Genomic DNA, 20,130 nt, shown 5'->3' on the forward strand with positions numbered 1-20,130 from the left:
GAATCACCATGGACAAAAAGCTACTAGTCAGTGGTACAGAATAAAGCATGTAATGAAGTTAAACTTTGGACAGAAGGTTAGAGGTTCAGTCTTTAGATGTCCCTTATGAGTTCAGGTCTAAGAGTTTGTTTTATTTGACAACTAAATGTGCTGGAAATTCCAACAAATAAACCTGTTCATTCAAGTCATGATAGTAATTAAAAATTAAAAATAAAGCAAACTAGAGTTGTCCACTGGCTTGTTTGAAGGACAGTTGACTTGGAGTTGAAAGCCACAAAAATGAGGAATGGAAAAAGAGGGTTACATCATCCAGAATTTTGGTCTGCCTTACAGTCTCTGTCTGCATCAGTCCAAATTTATGAACAGTATAATTTCCACAAAAACACAACTTCGTTCATCAGCAATGATGAGGATGGTGACAAAAGCAAACCATAATTCCTTGAGAGATGTGACTCACTTCCAAAAAAAAGGCACAGAAGACACTGTCAGAGCAATGTGTCCAAATAGTTTAAGGTCTTTAAGTAATCAGCAAACTGTTTTGAGGTCTTTTTCCTGTTTTTCCGACCTCTTTGATCCCATATACCAGTCTCAGTTGACTGTAGGAACTTGGTTGAGGCTGTACTCTTTTGCTTTTAGTCTTAGGTTTGCGATGCTGTTGGCCATGTTCATTCCCTGTGTGGAAGTGGTGTTGGAACAAGTGGGTGGGTATGTTGCCATTGTGCTAAAAGAAAAAAGAGAAAAGTTTTAACATTAATAAAACCACTGCAAGTCATTAAAACCTTGGAACTAATAAACAGCATAAAAGTAAAAGATTAAAGAAGCTAGTTAGCTCTGTAATAGTTACACATGTAAGAAAAAAACATAAAAAGTACTTGCTTTCTGTGGGCAGCATTTTCTGTGGCACTCGCACTGGCCCTCCCTCCGAACTTGGAAACCAGCTTATATAAATATATAAATATATAAATAGTTATTAAGGATTTCTATGTGCTTTAATACAATGTAATAACTACATTGTATGTGCACAAGTGTATTAAATATCAATCAATTTTACATTAGGCTATTTTACTGGCACAGTTACAAGTAAAATACATAAATATGCCAAACACGTGCTTGAAATCCCATTTAGACCCTGATTTATTAAGATGCCAAAATAAAGGTTAGTAATTTGCTGAAGCAGTCTAACAGATTGTGCATGTGATTAATATGCAGGTTTCAGGTGATTTACCAAGGATCATTGAGTGCTCGACAATACACATAAAGAAATAAATGAAAAATACAACATGTACATACTGTATGCATGTACAACTTTTGCTCTAAAACAAAATATGGTTATTTTAGATAATAGTTTAGTAATTACAATGTTGTACTGGCATGTACTACTAGATGTGCTCTGTCATGTGAACTGTGCCAGTGTAAAACTGCACAGCTTAACTACTCTTTGTGTTTAGAGAATCATTCAAGAGCCCAACTGAATCGGCATCCATTTCTTTCTGCATAGGAGTTCTTACAACATATTTACACACAATATTATTAAACCAGCTAAAGTCAGCACAGATATTTATTTCTCGAAGAGGCTGATACCAAGACTGTGCCGCTATTTTAGCATATATACAAGTATTGGGACACCCCTTCTTTTAAAAAAAAAAAATTATGTATATAGAAAAGGCTCTTTCCTGTTTTAACACGAGAACACGACAAGATCTATAAACACATGAAGAAAAGCTTGGTATAAAAAACTCCAGTGCCCTGCACAGAACCCTGACCTCAGCCCACTAAACAGCTTTGGAATGAACTGAAACATAAACTGATACTTTCTTGTTCAACATCAGCACCCAGCTATACAAATGCTCTTTTGACTGAATGGGCACAAATCACCACAAACATACGTCAAAGTCCTAAGAAAAGCCTCATTACAATTGATGTTAGAGTGACCGTTATAGCTGAAAAGATTACATAGAGGTCACTCTATTTTAATACGATTTATTTTTTAAATGGGACGTCTAACAAGCTCATGGCCAGGTGTCCAAATATTTTTGGCCTTGTAATGTAAAAATAAGTAATATTTTTGCTATTGCTGCATTCGAAATGTCGTGTGACTTTGTACAGAGTTCATAAAGACAACAGCATCAATTTACACAAACATCTCTTATACCACCTAAATGATAATCATTTCTGACATTTTCCAGTACCATACCTAATGGAAAGTACATTTTAATATTTAAATTTTTTTTTAGAGAAGAAAGCAAAATAAAACACACACCAGTGCCTGTGGGAGATGAAATATGCAATATATCTCCAAATCTGACTAGACTAGACTGTGTTTTCTAAATTCCATATTTTAATTCTCAGCACAACAGTAATAACAAACTGTGCATCAGAATGTACACTTCCCTTCCCTTAACTAATGTTAATTTATACATTTAGTCGACACTCTTAAAATTGCACTGCTGCTACCAAATAAAATGATTTAATATGCACAGTTACGTCATTCTTTTTCTATATTGTGCCCTTAAGTAGATAAACCATATTACAGAAATGAAGACAAACATGACAAATAAAAACAAACTGTTATTTTATTCATTGAAAACACACAGTCCTTTTAATCCTGTTAGTAACTTATTGTTAACTATTTGGCGCGTTGTTACATAAACAAAGCCTTAATAAATCAGGGCCGTAGACAGGAGGCGGTCAGTTTAGCTATTCTTTGCAGCTGTAAGTAACAGCTATTACTGTAGATCATATCCAGAGTCACAGAAAATCCTGCCCAGTGGAGCACTTTTCATGCTGTTGTTAGCACATATCCTATAACCCAGAGGTCACAGGGTTCAGAGATGGATTTAACATGGTTTGTTTTCAGATTATCACCTTGAGAGACATCCACTTCCCCACTAAGAGAGATCCTTGAGAGATCCTCCACTTCCCCACTAAGAAAGACTACTATGAACATTTTTGTGAAACATTCTGGCTTTTTTATATTGGCTTCACTGTAGCTGTAGATTAATTTGCCATATTAACGCTGTTTTTCAGTTATTTAATTCTAGAAAAATATGAAGCATTAAGAGAATTTAATGGTCTGGGTGTATTATTATGCTCTATGCAGTAAATAGCAAATGGTAGCAAATGGGAGAAATAAACAGAACAGAAAAGAAGACTGTTAATAAAAGAGATGCCGTGGCAGAAATGCCAGGAGGAAATGAAAGAAAAACAAAGTGGATAGCCAGGGGGCATGCTTAGCTTAAGCAGGACATGAGAGTGGGGTGAACAAGGTTATTGAGGTTACCTATAAGGGGCAGCGCTGCCCCAGGATAGGTAGTCATTGGGACGCGGGGCTGGCCGAGGCACGATGGGCTGCTCCACTGCCGTCACGTCTCCTGAGTAGGATTTGAGTAGAGAAGCGTTCTTACTGGCCAGCATGGCTCGTTCATTACGCCGAAACTTCGCCCGTCGGTTCTGGAACCACACCTACCAGAAATAAATAAAATATGATTTTTATGACTGTTATAAAAGCCAAACACAAATTTGTCACATGACATTAATCACAAATTATATTTAAAGCAAGACAAGAGGCAAAAAAATTTTTTCAAAAATAAATACTGCAGTAAATGTAAAAATAAGGTTAAAATATATAAAATATGCCTGTTTAAATGTGCATGCTTATAAAAACAAAAATCTAGTTCTTAGATATGTTAGAATAAAAAATAAAAAGATTTTTTTAAAGCAATGCTTGTACAGATATATATATTTTTTATAAAACAAATTGACTTTTTTTTTACTTATTTAAAATAAATGCAAGAATTACTATCATTATAAAAATACAATTTTATATGTCATGCATAAGAATATGAACAAACATGTAGGATATCATGTCATTTCACGATGCTGGTGCATCAGATATTCATTAGCCATAAGATCTCAATACAAATGTATTTACTGTAAGAAAACGGGCATACACTTATGCTATTTGTAACCTGTACACGTGACACAATATGTTCATACTAAGGTTGGCACAATTAAGCCTTACATCCCTAAATTTTTACAACTAATGTGTTTCAGCCACAACAGTTGCTAACGGGTTTAATAAATCAATTATATACGGGAGATGATGTGCTTTCAATGGAATGTCCAACAAGCTCATGGTCAGGTGTCCAAACACTTTTGACCATATAGTGTGTGTATGTATATAAAGTGTTTAATTATATAGCAGTTTATATGATGCATAATCTATCGTGGTGACTCCAGTGTCACTGGAATTACTTGGTAGCATGCAAAAACTACCCCAGGCAAACATGTCTATATGCAGGCGCCCGACTGGCCAACACCATCGCAAGAGATTCGAACCTTACACAATCACATATGTTCTCAACATTCCAAAACAGACAAAATAATTTAGGGATAGTGGGGTGCCACTCGTTTGCTTTTAAAAAGTGGTGGAGCAGCAGAACCAGGCCGTCTTCCTAAGCCGAGGTCTGGTGGAGGCGCAGTGTCCGGTTACGCACTGCCTGAGGAATGAGCTTAAAGTCGCTTTTATCAAAGCCTTTCGGAAATCGCTCGCCCTCTCTGGGACACATTAATTGCAGATGTGTTTTCTCTCGCTTCTTTCTTTATTTTCCTCTTTCTTTCTTGTTTTATAAATGGGCATAATCCCAATCTTTTGGGGAAAAATCCCTCTCATTATAACATAAAACATTTGCTTTCGGGCTGTGTGAGAAGCCTTTTAGATGTGAAGCTCTGATCAAGCATTTTAAGACACCACAAATGATATAGAAATTTGAAAGGGATGATGTATACTTAATAGATTCTGGAAGTTCTTTAAGATGAACGCTAATGCATACTACAGCATTCTAATTCCACTGTGTTTGAATAAATAGCCACTGGTCAATCACTACAACATAGAAATCACATAATTACCATATTTATTTAGATTGGCCAATGACGGCGGAGATAAATGAGTTTTTGGCCTGCAACTACATAGCATTTGTACTTTCCATAAAAGTAGTATCTCCTGCTTCACATGGCAGTGTACCTGTACTGAGAAGGTACACCTTCACACCTTTATTTTTCTGTGGTGGATAAAAAGTACCCCTACCAGCTTTAAGAACCCTATGACCTATGTGGCTCATCAAATCAAGGTGGTCAGAGCCAAGCGTAATTTGAAAGGTTTAATTTGAACTTTAGGCTTACCTGTACTCTGGCCTCTGTTAGATTGACCCTGCGGGCCAGGTCCTCTCGCACAAAGGCATCAGGGTAGTGCGTCCTCTCGAACACTCGCTCCAGTGCCTGCAGCTGGCTGCTGTTGAACGTGGTCCTATTCCGCCTCTGCTTACGTTTCTTCTTCTCCTCTGAGTTTAGCTGCTCGTCTGTCCACACAAACACAAAAAATAGGCATGTTAGCATCACTTTTTGATGTGAAATCAGTTTTATTGAACCTTAAAACATTAAGCTCACGTGTTAACCCATGTTAATGTTCTATAGCTAAAACCTTACATTTTTGTTTTTGTTGTACTGTTGGGCCAAAACTAATTTTGTAGTGGTAGCTAATTATTCACATTGTCTTAAAAATTATAATATGTTACAATCATTATGCTTTTAAATTAATTCGACTTCAGTAAATCTGAAGTAAAAAAAATAACATATACATATATACTTTATTTTATTTTAAGGTTTTACGACCACTTCATTTCAATCAGGGTGGCAGTGGGTCTGGGTTTCTCTGGAATCACTGGGTGCAATACAGTAACACACCCTGGACAGTACGGCATCATGTCTGTATGTAGACTCGCAAGCAATAGCACTCCACTCTGGATCCCAGCAGTAGTGGGATACCCAAGCACCCTTTACCTCCAATTGCTTTTATTGTATACAGCCACAGTTGTAAGTTGCTTTGGATAAAACCATCTGCTAAATGCCGTAAATGTCAATGTACACTTAATGTGTTGTTCTGTATATCTGTGAAGCACCTGCCTAATGTGCTGTTAAAACTACTCTGACCACCAATACAGACACTCCACAAGATATCTGAAGGAGTCCTGTGGTATCTGGTTGTCAGGCATCTGCAACAGATTCTTCAACTTCTGTATATTGTCTAATGGATAATCTTAAAGTGCAATCTGGTCCCATCTTCTCCTCTGGTAAACAATGCACATGTGGATAGCTGTCCACAGGAAAGAAAAAAAACCTGTATTTGTCAGACCGGTCGACCTTCTTCCATTAATCCAATTTCTAGTTTTGATGTCTATGTGTATCTGTGAGTGCTTTAGATGGTGTACAAGCATCAAGCAACAAGGATCAAGAATATCTTTATTATACCGAAAGGGCAACATGAAACACAGTCAGCAGTATCCACACTAAATCAGGCAAACATTACACACTAAATAGTAAATACAACATTCTAATTCCACTGTGTTAGAATAAATAGCCAGTGGTCAATGACTTCAACATAAAACAGAAGGGTTCCATGAAACATTTATTGTGACTCATCACCAGTATTACAATAATCTGCAGTTTAAGACACAGTCATCCTACTGTTGGTCCATACCAGACGGCATGGCGGCAGAGTCCTGGTCGGTCAACAAGCTGTTGGTAATTTGTATTCGATGAGTACAAACCAGACCTGCATGTGAGCATCCTTTGCTGTTATGCACTGCCGTGCACATATTTGAGAGGTGGTCCTAATATATTGCGTGGTCGAGTCATGTAAATATGTATGTATGTACATATGACGTGAGCGTACAGAAAGAAAAAGTTATTGAAGTGAATTTAATTGAACTGTCAAATATGAAGAAATGACTTATTAATAACAAATAATAAAACTACTATTAATAGCAGATAATTAAAAATACACCATTATTTGAACTACTGTTTTCCTTACTGCTGCATCAGGTTCTTATAAGTACACTGTGGTGCAGCTTTATAAGAAAACTAACTGTTACGCTGTTCCATGCATCTTGGACATGAACTCTCTCATAACAGATGTGTTAAAAACACATCACAATTAGTTTTATTTTAACACATCCATATGTCTACTTAAGGACAATGTACTTCATGTTATTTCTTAACTCAGTCAATGTGTTGGCTTCGTGAAGTTAATGCTTGTTAAATGTCGAATTTAAATGGCATTCCATTTATTTTTATTTATTGGGCCATTGCGCTCTGACCCCAACTTCCAAACAAGCTGGAATACGTGAAAAAAGAATTTCGTTGTACTGTACATCTGTATATGTATATATGACAAATTAAGGCATTCTATATTCTATACCATTATATTCTATTTCACAGTACAACTATCAACTATCTATTCTAAACAGGCCTTTATCGTGGACTTACATAAAGATCTTCATGAACTGATCTGACTTCTGCAATCTTTTGACTTTGTGCTTAGTTTTGACTCACCAGTTTAACACAGAATGACCACGTAGTAGTTTTTATGTAAAGTTAATCTAATTCAAGTTTTGTATGGTCTTTTACTTAATATGACTTTGTATTATAACATTCTTTATTTATTTTTTTTGGTACTGGATGATTAAAAAAATTCAAATTAGCAGTCTTTTTGTATATGAAGATATTAAGTAGACAGTAAGATGTACTTAAGTGCATGTAGGAGTAAGCAATAGCACTTATTTCAGATTGTTGTTATTAGTTCATGAGTTAATGAGATGACACCACACACCATCAACTGTCAGCTAAAACTAAACTGAGTTTTACTGACTTCGATATAGTATAAATGTCCTAAAGACCTGTGGTACAGTATAATATTACCTATTAGCAGTGCTGTATTGGTAAGGTAATTAAAAAACACAATTTATGGCAACTTCTTTCCTGTAAACTTCAGCCATCTACTTAGAAATACTGTGTTTAAAACATCGTGCATGCATTTAAGCTATGTTCGGAATGCCAATTATCATCTGAAGCTCTAAAGCAACTTTCAGAAGGAACACAACAGCTAAAAGGTTAGGTAAGCTGTTCAGGTTTAGGTCATTAAGTTCCTGTGCTCCAGAGTTTTAGTGTTTTAAACAGGTTATTTTATCACTTAAATTTGTATTTATTATATACAGATGAATAAATGTGATAAATCAGTGTGATTTTCTTTCTTCAATGCGACTACATACCTTTAAAGCATATGTGAGGATTAAACTGCAATAAAAAGAGAAGAATTTTAGGATGAATTGCTTATCTGGATGTATTAACAGGATTGTTTGAGGTCATTCAAGCAGCACAAGAGAATATCCCTGTTTAATACTGGTGTGTACACTATAGTGCATTATTCATTTTATGATATCATAAATGAAATTATACAGCATTGAATATTCTGAATACATTAAATTGTATTCAATGTAGTTTTAATTATTATGAATAGTAATAAAAGCGGTACTAAAAGAGTAACATTGGTAGTAATAAACAAAAAAGTTTGTGTGAGACTGCAATACAGAAGTCACCAATTGTGTTAAATAAAAAGCAGAATGTTATGATGCTTTTCTTTTTTCTACCCCACACAAAAAAATACAACATAAGAAAATCATTCTGACAGCAGGTTAGTGTGTAATATTTTTGACCTGATCTGGCCTTGTAAAGCAACATTAAGGAAGTAAATGCATTTTCCACGTGTGAACTTGGATATCATTAAATAACATGTAATAATTTAATCATATACAGTTATTTCTAGTTGTTCATTTTGGTTCTTTCGTGTAGGTTTGTCAGTGTTTAATGCTTTACTAATGTTGCTGCTTGAACTCAACATTCATCAAGTGATTAATAATTACAATAAATATTTTGCCATAAGATTATGTAATATTTAATTTAATTACTGTAATAATTGAAAGCATGTGATATGTACCATGAGAAGTTTATGATTTTGTTTTTTTTCATTGGGGTTTTAGTACCACATTTAAAAAACACATCTTTTCACATGTAAAAGCAAAAAATAAACATGGTACGAGCGATACAGCATACAAAAATGAAACTAACGTCAGCCTTGTTATTAATATTTTTTATAGATACTGTAATTATTAATCTATTAAAATAATTACATTGAAAAAAATATTTTGAAATTATATATTTTATTATTTTATTTTTAGTATTATTGTTGTTGCCATTATTATTATTATTATTATTATTATTATTATTATTATTTTATACACTTGTTACGGCATCCCAGTGGACTACAGCAGTATAGTTCCTAACTTAAACACAACTGTATCCGTGACCTGTTTCAACTTTATCACCTTTCACAATCACTATGTCCTTCCCATCAAAATTCAGATCCTTCGCTTTTGCAAAGATGTTTCCAAACAGAGGCTAGGCTTACTAGGTTTAATTATTAGTGGACATTTGTTTTTTATTAATATAATTTATTACAATAACACATTTATCTATTCTATATCTATTATCTGTTTAGTCAGTATTGACAAAACCCATCGTGTTGCTGTAAAATGTCCCAAAAATGTATGTGCCGTTAATGTTCACAAATGAATCAAGTTGATGGGATGCATTACTTTTTTAGTAAATGTATAGGCTATACTAAACCTGAAAGTCTTAATTGTGTATATTTAGGACACAATAATCTTATTGCGCTTTTAAAATTTAAATTAGCTAAACTGAAAGAAAACTGAAGTATAACTTATTTTTAATAGTAATTATACTACGAAGCAAATTATGCCTTTAAATGTGCTATAATGTGGGCCAGTTATTACATATGTAAAGCAATTATTAAAATAAATGTGCATCAGCAGATGTAATAACCAAAAACAAAACAGTAGAAGGTGTAAACATTGTATGTGGAAGGTGAGTGTTTAAGTGGATACCCCCTGTAGATTTCAAGCTTAGAATTTGTCCTATCAAATTTTCTTTAATGATTGCTATTTTAGAGTTTATAATTTACATTAAAGAAGCGATCCCGTTTAGTTTGACTTGATGTCAACACTGACCAATCTATGGTTTTATGGAATATAACACAATTTGTTAATATCTATTCTTATTAAATTTCATGCTAATATATTTTGGGACTAAAATATCTAGTTTGAACAGTATATTTAGTTTTGTAGGTATGATGTATATAATTTTAAATGAAAAATGCGTTTTGCCTGCAGGGTATATGTAATATATCAGAATATGTAATTATACTACGAAGCAAATTATGCCTTTAAATGTTAATACTGTTCAAATAAATGTGCATCAGCATATCTAATAAGCAAAAACAAAACAGTAGAAATAAAATAGACACAATCAATGACGACGTTTTTTAATGTGTTATACTATTGTAAATGAGTGTATCGTTTAAAACATTTACGTCTGGCATACTGTACTGTTGGTTCTTAATGTATAATATATCCCTAAAAGCATGCACAATCACTTACAAAACAAATACCTAATGTGTGAATTTACACCAACCCCTTTAGCTATTATATATTTTAATAAATAACTTAGGGTGCTGTTCAGTTTTAATTAACAATCACAGGGCAAATATTCTACTGTTTAATGGAAATAATTATTTGCTTTTGTTTTCCACCTCTTAAATGTATGCACATTATATTTTAAGTAAATCTTCCAGTATGATAAGGATATTTAAGATGTAAAGATAAGTTTTTTGTCATTTGTAAGATGTGGTTTACTGAAAGCATTTTGTAAAAAAAAAAAATCACTTGGCCCTAATGACTTTTGGCTAAAGCATCTGTCACGGCGTGTTCTAATCATAAAACTGTCAAGTGTCTGATTCAAAGACAGTCATATTTAAAGTGGAAAACAGACTGTCATTATCAAGTCGTTCACAAGAAGGATTTTGTCAGAAGAAAAAAAAGCTTTAAGAACTCGTAATGTGTTTCTTAAGAAAACTGGTCTCACTGTGAAGTGGAAAACCCTGTATTGCGCATGGTTCGAGTAAGCGCATCTCTGGAACACAACTGAAAACGCACCCGACTTTTATCTAATAATTTAGCATTTACGTAAATTAAATTACTATACTAATTATAATCCTTATATAAGAATTCCACAGCTCGATTTGCTAACCCGACACTAGAGACTGCTTCACTTACTGTCGGGTTGCGCAGTGTCGCTGCCGCTGGTCAAGCCCGGAGACTCCAGCATGGTCCTGCCCGTCTCCGCAACACTCTCATCCGCCTGCGCACCTACTATTTCTCCTGCCTCCTCCAGATCCAACAGGTGGCTCACTGAGAAGTTCTTCTTGGCCTGCAGGTTGTCCAGGTTGGCTGTGATGGGGCTTTCCAGTCTGCTGGGAACCGATGGGACTCGTCTGTCCATTACATGCGCATAGCTAGAAGTCATGGCGCAAACAGCCTAGTGCAGGAAAAACCACACTGAGCGATAATAACAAGGAATAATAACTGACGAGCCAAACTGTTTCTTGCATATGCGATCAAAATACATATAGCACTGTATGGTGTCTCCAAAAAAAGTCTTTGAAATTCGACCACGGATCCAGATGCGCTACTGCTGTTTTTTTTTTTCTTCAGCTGAATCTGTCGATTCCAGTAAACTCCGCCGCTTGGTGCGCGTCTGCCAGCTCTTGCGCAAAGTGAAACCTTGGTTGCAAAGCGTTTCTGCTCCGACTGTGCAGTAGTGTCCTGAGGACGAGGAAAAAAAGCTTTCACTCCGCGTACTTGTTAGCAAGACTGAGCGCAATCTGTGAGTCGTCGACTAAACAGATGCGCGCAAAACTCGCAAAAGCGGGCTGGCTGTGAGTGCAAGGAGGCTGGACACAAAACCTCCTCTCCAAGCTCCGCGCCCAGGCAATACACACACTGAGCAACACACACTCCTAGAAACACACACACACGCACACACACACACACACACACACACGCAACTACATGAAAGCAGCCCGTGGCACTTCAAACGCTATGAGCAGCAGAGGGCCGCACGGCAGGACTAAATGAAGACCCCCCCGGGAGAGAAGATCGCTCTAATAGGCGCTCGTAATTACGTGGCAAAAAAACCCGACTTTGTGTCGTCTCTGACGTTGTACAGACCCCCTATGTCCGTTCCAACCAAGTCAACTCTCCTCGGTCCCCGTTCAAACCCATCAGAAGTCTCGCCAAAGCTTGACTGGAAAACAATAGGCAGTGACTATAAAAGCACAGAAATAACAGAGGGCGGGATTATGAAGTCATAAAATAGCCATGACACTAATACACACTAGTCAAAACAAGGCTGATCAAATAAGTTCCTAATTTAACTAATGAGTGGTACTGGGAACTAGCAAGTCAACTTTATTGCAACACCAGGAGCAGACCTATAAAATAAATAATTCTGCAGGCAAAACTCATTTTCTATTTAAAATTATATACATCATACCTACAACTGGACTGTTATTATTGTTATTATTATTATTATTATTATTTATTGCACCTGCACTTTACCATCACCCCGGACTGCACACTGGACTGTTATAATTATTATTTATCATTTGCACCTGCACTTTACACAACCGTCATACATACATACTGTACATACATATATATATGTGTGTGTGTATAGTTATAGTTATTTTTCACCATCCTTACATAGTTATAGTTACAGTTATAGTATAGTTACAGTATAGATAAGATAAGACTTTATTGATCCCCTTAAAGAAATTAACTTGTTACAGCAGTATGAAGACAGGAAAGAACTGAAAGAAATACAATTAAGTGAAAATATTGCACACATAGTGTGTAGTTATTTACTCAAAAAATTATCTAAAAAATTATATATACATTCAGATATGCAAAATATATTACGTATTGCACTTATTGTAAATAAGTTACATATTGCACCTCTTATTTCGCCATGAACATGAACATGTAAGAATAGGTATGAGTGACATTATTACATATTATTACTGTTGTAAGCCCTGATGGCTGCTGGAATGAAGGACCTGCGGTAGCGCTCCTTCTTACACATGGGGTGGAGGAGTCTGGTACTGAAGGAGCTTGTTAGGTCCCCTACAGACTCATGTAGTGGATGTGTGGTGATGTCCAGGATGGATGACAACTTGGCTATCATCCTCCTTTCCTTATAGTTATTATTTACACATATTTTATTATTATTACTGTTACTATTATAATGTATACCTAACTAATCTTTATTATTATTACTATTATAATGTATACCTAACTAATCCTTTATTATTATTATTATTACTGTTATTATTATAATACATACCCATTTGTATTCGTATGCTTATCGTTATTATTGCTATTATGTATATCGTACTATGTATATAGATATAATTCCATATATGTAAATAGCTATAGTTATAACTTTATATTCATATTAATCATAGATATATGTAACTGATATTCTCTGTATTTTTTGCACAACTACATTTCGTTGCCTTGTACCTGTACTGAGCAATGACAATAAAGTTGAATCTATCTAATCTATCTATCTACAAAACTAAAGATGCTGTTCAAACTAGATATTTTAGTCCCAAAATATATTAGCATGAAATGTAATGATAATAGATTTTGTTATAAAGTATAAAGTCATACATTGGTCAATGTTGACATCAAGTCAAACTAAACAGGATTGCTTCTTTAATGTAAATTATAAACTCTAAAATAGCAATCATTAAATAAAAGAAGAAATAATTTGATAGGACGAAACTAAACTTGAAATCTACAGGGGATATCCACTTCAACACTCACCTTCCACACGTTCACAATAATGCCACATTCAAATATTTATGTCTTGCCATTCCTTTTGTGTATCTAAAACCCCTTAATAAAACAAAATACAAAATAAAACTACATTACATACATAAATATATACATTTGCTATAATGTCGGATTCAAAGACATACGTAAAAGAAAACTTAACAAACAAACTGCTCTTTCAGTGATGAAAAACATTATATGAGCAGACTGAACACCCAAGGTAAGATAAAGAAATCTGAACTAAAGCTACAAGCTGCTGTTTAGTGCTTGACATATTACGCAGGCTAATGTTATAGACTATAATTTATTTAGTACAATGAAAATAAGTTAAATGAGTAACAAAATAGTAAATAAAACAGTAAATATTTTATTGAAACTATACAGTTATGAAGATTTGCAACATGATGAACTCAAAAACTGAATTCAAACACATTTTGACCGAATTTATGCAAAATGTTGGTTCCATTTGAACTGCCAATATAAACCAAATGACTTTTATATTTTACAATATTTTGTCATTCCGTAATAACCTACAATTTGCCTGAAGTGTACAAATACATGAGGAGAGACATCCAAAACAAAACACATGCAAAAAATTACAAACGACTGGAATTAGTGACGTATGGTTTCCAACAATGTTTATACGTCTCTGGACCCATCAGATGCTGTAAAATTTCATATACAAAAAGAGAAGAAAACTCTGGAAAATCTGCTGTCAAAACTAAATATTTAATAGCACCATGTTAAAGGGACTTGGTTAAACACGCATACAGTAAACGTGTACATGAATGCTGGTAGGAAATGCATTGGAGTTGCTATACAAAGCAGATTACGCATATTTTAAGAATAACAATTCTTTACATTTAGGGGAATGCACCTGTCATTTGTGTACTCAAACCTAAATAACTTCACATGTGTATGGATCAATCCCATATTTTGCATGGTAAAACGTGCCTCTGGTAACACACGTGTCTAACGCACTTGCATACTTATTGCAAACTGCATTTTCAACATTCTCATAAAAGTACCCAATTTATTGAAAGTAACGTAGATTACTTTTAAGTTATTTTTCTTACTAGGAGATGTTTTATGACATTGCGTTATAAGGTCGCTTTTAGTTTGTGCAGTGTGTATGCCTATGCTTTAAATTTCTTATTATTTGTTTACGCATACAACTGTAACGTTGTGCAGAATTCCTAGTTTTAAGAAACTATGCTAGATTTAGATACTTATAGGCTATAGATAGTCTTCCTGTTGAATTTTCCTGTTGGTCCCCTTGACAAAGGATGAATAACCTTTATTAGATAAATACAGCTGTTTGACAATAACTAGTAAAGAATAAGCAATGCTTTGGACTGTTTTTTTTGTTTCTGTGGCAGGTACAGGGCGCTTTATGGCTGCAAGTATATAGGCTTCTCCTTGCCTCAGACATCACTTTAGCTTTCAAGCCCCCAGATTTGAGGGGAAAAAAGAACACTTGATGCCATCAAAGGGAAAGGGATTGAAACCAGATGTACCGCTTTCGTTCTTTCCGTGTATTTAATTAAGCCGCCGTTGGGACCGAGAGCACTTTTTTCATCATTAGTTTTCCATCCACATTCCCTTCCCTGCCTGTGCGCTCCCACCAGGACTGAGCACTGGCAGCAGTAAAGCCGAACTCCCAATTCAATCTTTACCACTGGCTTTTATACATCTGCCTGCTGTTCCTCCATACTGCCGGTAACCAACGCAAATATATTAAAATATAATATATTATTATATAAATAATATTGCCATTGTTCTGACGTAATAACAATTTGGTATCTATCTCATCTATACGTTAATACATCATAATAGCAATAAAAATAGATAATAATAAACAATGACAAAACATTCATAAGTTCAGCATTAATAAAGGAATTCATAAATAGTGGTTGCCTAACTTATTTTACATAGATACTTTTTTGTTTTAATATATGTATTGCCATTGTGACGTAATAACAATTTGGTATCTATCTCATGTATACGTTATTACGTCATAATGACAATAAAAATAGATAATAATAAACAATAACAAAACATTCATAAGTTTAGCATTAATAAATGAATTCATAAATAGTGGTTACCTAACTTATTTTTACATAGATAATTTTTGTTTTAATATATTTATTGCCATTGTGACGTAATAACAATAGTGGGTGCCTAACTTGTTTTTTACATATTTAATTTTTGTTTTAATATATTTATTGCCATTGTGACGCAATAACAATTTGGCATCTATCTCATGTATACGTTATTACGTCATAATGACAATAAAAAGTAGATAACAATAAACAACGACAAAACATTCATAAGTTCAGCATTAATAAAGGAATTCATGAATAGTGGTTGCCTAACTTGTTTTTACATATTTAATTTTTGTTTTAATATATTTATTGGCATTATGACGTAATAACAATTTGGTATCTATCTCATGTATACGTTATTACGTCATAATGACAATAAAAATAGATAATATTAAACAACGACAAAACATTCACCATGTTTAAGTAAAATTCAGCATTCAGCAAAACAAGTTCAGCATGACCGAATGCACTGTGGAAGACATTCATATTTTATGTACAAAGTAATAATAAAATAATGTGCATGCAAAAATGTCATGCAAATCTACAGTTTCAAAACATTTCATGTGTAAAACAGAGCAAGCAAAAAACATTGCAGAATACAGTGCAGAATGCAGTGCAGAATACAGTGGTTCCTGATATCTGCATTAGTAATTGAGAATGATTGTTTCGATAATAAGTTCTGGTGGCGCAGACGGTTCTCCCGGTAACACGGGTCCTGGGTTCCAGGGTTCTAGGTTTGATACTCGTGTCTGGGCACTGCCTGAAAGGAGTTTTACTTGTTCTCCGCATAACCCTGTGAGTTTTCCTTGGTAATTCGATTTTCTCATACTTGATCAAATAAATAAAATTGATGATTAAATAAAAAAATTAATTAATAAACTAACTATGTATATGTGTTTATATTTGTCTAAAAGATTTCTACACCTTCACGAATATTTAAAATATTTAAAGTAAACCAAATAATTTGACATTGATAACTTTTCCCCCGAGTGTTATTGCAGACGTAGTTTTGTGTCATAGAAAAGAGCAATACGTTTAAAATGATTTAGTAAAAGACTGCAAGTTGCTCTAGTTTATTAAGATATTTAATGTGAAGCTGATAACCCCAACAATAGTAACAGTAACAACAACAACAATAATAAAAATGATAATAAATGATTATTATTATTATTATTATTTTTAATTAAACATAAAAAACTTTTATTGTAACTCTTTAAGTCTAATGTAAATGTTAAATTTTCTAATGTTAATATTAAAGAATAAAAAAAAATTAAATTAATGAATTCTTTCCATCGCATTATATCAAATAATCAAGCAATTAATAAATAGTGCTAACTTGTTATTACATACTACATACAAATTATTTTTGTTTTATTTTGCCCATAAGTTTATGCTTATAGGTTTTTTATTATATAAGGGGCTCTTTACAAAACAAAAGACGCTCGATATTTATTGTCTTATGATTAAGTTGTCTATATAGTTATCTCGAATTTCCCCCATGGGGATCAATAAAGGAATCTTTTCTTAAATGTATACCAACTGCTTGATTGAGTTAAAATAAATAAAGGGTTAAGCATCATAATTAAAACGACTTCAAAAACTTTCTAATTGAAAATAAAGATCTTAAATTATAAAATAAAAGATTTTGTTTTATAAAAATAATCAGTGAGTCATATGTTGTAAAAGAGCAATGTTAAAGGAAAACTTTAAACATTTTTATGCACAACTAGATGAATTCAAATGATCAGTATTAAAGTACAAGACCTTAATACTGTATTATTATTATTATTATTAGGTGTTTGGTTTTATGGATGGGCAGTTTGAGGTGTGCGCGTCACCGACTAGCAGGTGCGTGCGATCAACATCATGATGTCAGAGGCGTTTTAATTAAAGTAGGATGGGATGAATTATCTGTGATGACGTAGTAATAAAAACGGTTATATGCATAAAAAGCATATAAAGATGTTAATCTTATACATATTTGGTTTAATGCCAAATACCAAATTATCAATCTATATATAATGTTATGACTAGTTATTAGTTTATTTTACCACGTCTAAAGTAAAGCACTTCAATGAAGCGTTGAAGCATTGGAAATGTGTTTACACATAAAAAAGACATTTATTTTATAGTAAAAATAAATCGAAAGAAAAATGCACTTCAGCTCACATACGCACTTTAAAAAGTCTAAATCTGTATAATGTAAAATACATCAAATGAAACCCGAATCACTGTCTGTTATGTCTCCTAATGCAGCACTTCTACCTGATTGATGCCACTGAGAACACAAACATGTGTTTATGATTCGGCAATTCTTTTTGTATTATATATTGTTTTCTTTGTCCCGTGTCTGTCAAGCAAACAACCCACAAAATGGCAACCATAAAGTGGATTAAATTCACACACACACATTCTAACTGGAAATGTTGGTTTTATTTAATACATTACAGACCATCTTGTTTGATGGCAGATCGCGGTGTGGTAATTAACTGTGAGTAAATTCTGAGTGGGGAGTGTTTTCAATCTACAAAACAAACACAAACACCACCAAATTACTGACAAACGAACATAATTACTCAACTGTAAATTACTCTCATTTATTTACCAGCTACCAGGTATACATGTGATTTTTTTTTCTTGTTGCTTTTGACTTGGAAAGTCATTTTTGGAGGAGTGGGAACTGCTTATAAGAATTCAGTAAAGAAGATGGATTCATGGAAAAAAATAGGAAATAAAAAGTAAATGGAATATTTAATTAGTCCTTTTAATTTGCCCAACAAATGCAAAACCTTACTCAGTGTGTTCTTTAATTTTACCCAATTTCTTCCACCTTATTACTTCTTAATAAAATTAGGAAATAAAATTGCTCCACCCCTCATATACTAACTATGCACCAATCACTTTTAACACCTGTGACCTGGTGCTGCCATTTTCTGCTGCTATACTTTGAGCTGCTGCAATATTTTGAAATCATGCACTTTAGATCCACATAAAGCTGCTGTAGTTCTTGTGCAATACAGTGAATGTATATGTAAATATGTAAATATTCAAAATACCTTATCTTAGTTATTTCCTCCAGTTTTTAAGTCTTAAGTTTTATTTTATACTTAACATAGTTATTTGTTATTCATCTCATTATGTTACACACACCGAGGCCTAAGTAACTGCATTTCGTTCTAATCATGTACATGGTTTTGAATGACAATAAAGCTGAGTCTGAGTCTGATAAAAAACAATTGAGGGGTTTTGGGTTACATTAACAATAAGGGGGTAAATTTCCCAATTTAGGTAGAAATATGCAATTTTTTAACCCTAAATTCATTCACAAATCTTGAGGTGTTAGATAAGATGTTATTTTTGTAAAGTACTGTATATGTATATATTTTGTAAACTGTATATGTGCTTTTAAACAAGGGTAAAAACAGCGCCTGGAATTGAATGAACAGGGTGACTGCGTGACTAGGCAGTAATAATATTGAGACAGGGCTAAAGGCAGGACATGAATTCCCTGGTTGCTGTAATCAGGAGTGCACAGGACGCTCAGACTCAACACAAAGAGTCGGTTAATGGTAATTAGGGAAATAAAGGCAGACAGGAGAACCCAGAGCTGCTCTAATCAGTGGTGCGGGGTCAAAGCACCAAACCAGTGCCATTCACCTCCACTGCAACCCAATCCCAGCATCAAGCACTCAAGCACTGGTTTAGTCATTAATGCGCTTCTGTTCAGCACAACCCAGTTCATCTACATCAACACAAAACTTCAAGCAGCAGTTTTACCAAACAGTTTTCATTGTCTTGTGTTGTAAAGGGATCTGTAGTTACAATATCTAGCATGCATTTGGACTCAGACCCCGCAGAGTATGCCAGTGCCTTATACAATATAAATTAAGAAACCCTTACTTAAAAATACTCTCTGCATGTTTATTTAATGTTTACAAACTGCCTTAAAGAATATATAAATACACACCATATGGCCGAAAGTATTTGGACACCTACCCATGATCTTGTTGGACATCCCATTTCATAGAGTGACCGTTATGTAATCTTTTTACCTATAACAACAGTCACTCTTCTAAAATGCTTCTCATAAGACTTTGAAGTATTTCTGTAAGAATTTGTGCCAATGCAGTCAAAAGAGGATTTGAAGAGGAAAGAGGAAAGCCTTGACTGCTGTTTCCGTTCATTCCAAAGCTGTTAATTTCTTTAAACCACTGGAGTTTCTTATATATATAATGTTAATTGTTGCAAAGTTGTAAGCATATATATAATGTTAATTGTTGCAAAGTTGTAAGCATATATATAATGTTAATTGTTGCAAAGTTGTAAGCATATATATAATGTTAATTGTTGCAAAGTTGTAAGCATATGAAACACATTAT

At 33.9% G+C, this 20,130-nt stretch overlaps 1 protein-coding gene across 1 annotated transcript; it reads right to left on the reverse strand.

Annotated features, from left to right (window-relative positions):
• Window positions 1-588: 588 nt before the first annotated feature.
• Window positions 589-11,274, reverse strand: prrx1b (paired related homeobox 1b). Its single transcript, XM_063001255.1, has 4 exons — window positions 11,025-11,274; window positions 5,182-5,357; window positions 3,281-3,462; window positions 589-721 (listed from the first exon to the last, which is right to left on the reverse strand). The coding sequence occupies exons 1-4, from the start codon at window positions 11,272-11,274 to the stop codon at window positions 589-591; spliced, it is 741 nt and encodes a 246-aa protein (XP_062857325.1).
• Between the last annotated feature and the right edge of the window lie 8,856 nt (window positions 11,275-20,130).

This window comes from Trichomycterus rosablanca, chromosome 9, assembly GCF_030014385.1.
Source record: "Trichomycterus rosablanca isolate fTriRos1 chromosome 9, fTriRos1.hap1, whole genome shotgun sequence".
Taxonomy (NCBI): domain Eukaryota; kingdom Metazoa; phylum Chordata; class Actinopteri; order Siluriformes; family Trichomycteridae; genus Trichomycterus; species Trichomycterus rosablanca.

Coding starts and splice junctions, on each gene's coding strand:
- prrx1b (XM_063001255.1), bottom strand. CDS start 11,274: ATGACTTCTAGCTATGCGCATGTAATGGACAGACGAGTCCCATCGGTT. Junction 5,358..11,024: donor CGACACTGCGCAACCCGACA/GTAAGTGAAGCA, acceptor TTGTGTGGACAG/ACGAGCAGCTAAACTCAGAG. Junction 722..3,280: donor GGCAGCGCTGCCCCTTATAG/GTAACCTCAATA, acceptor TTTTTCTTTTAG/CACAATGGCAACATACCCAC.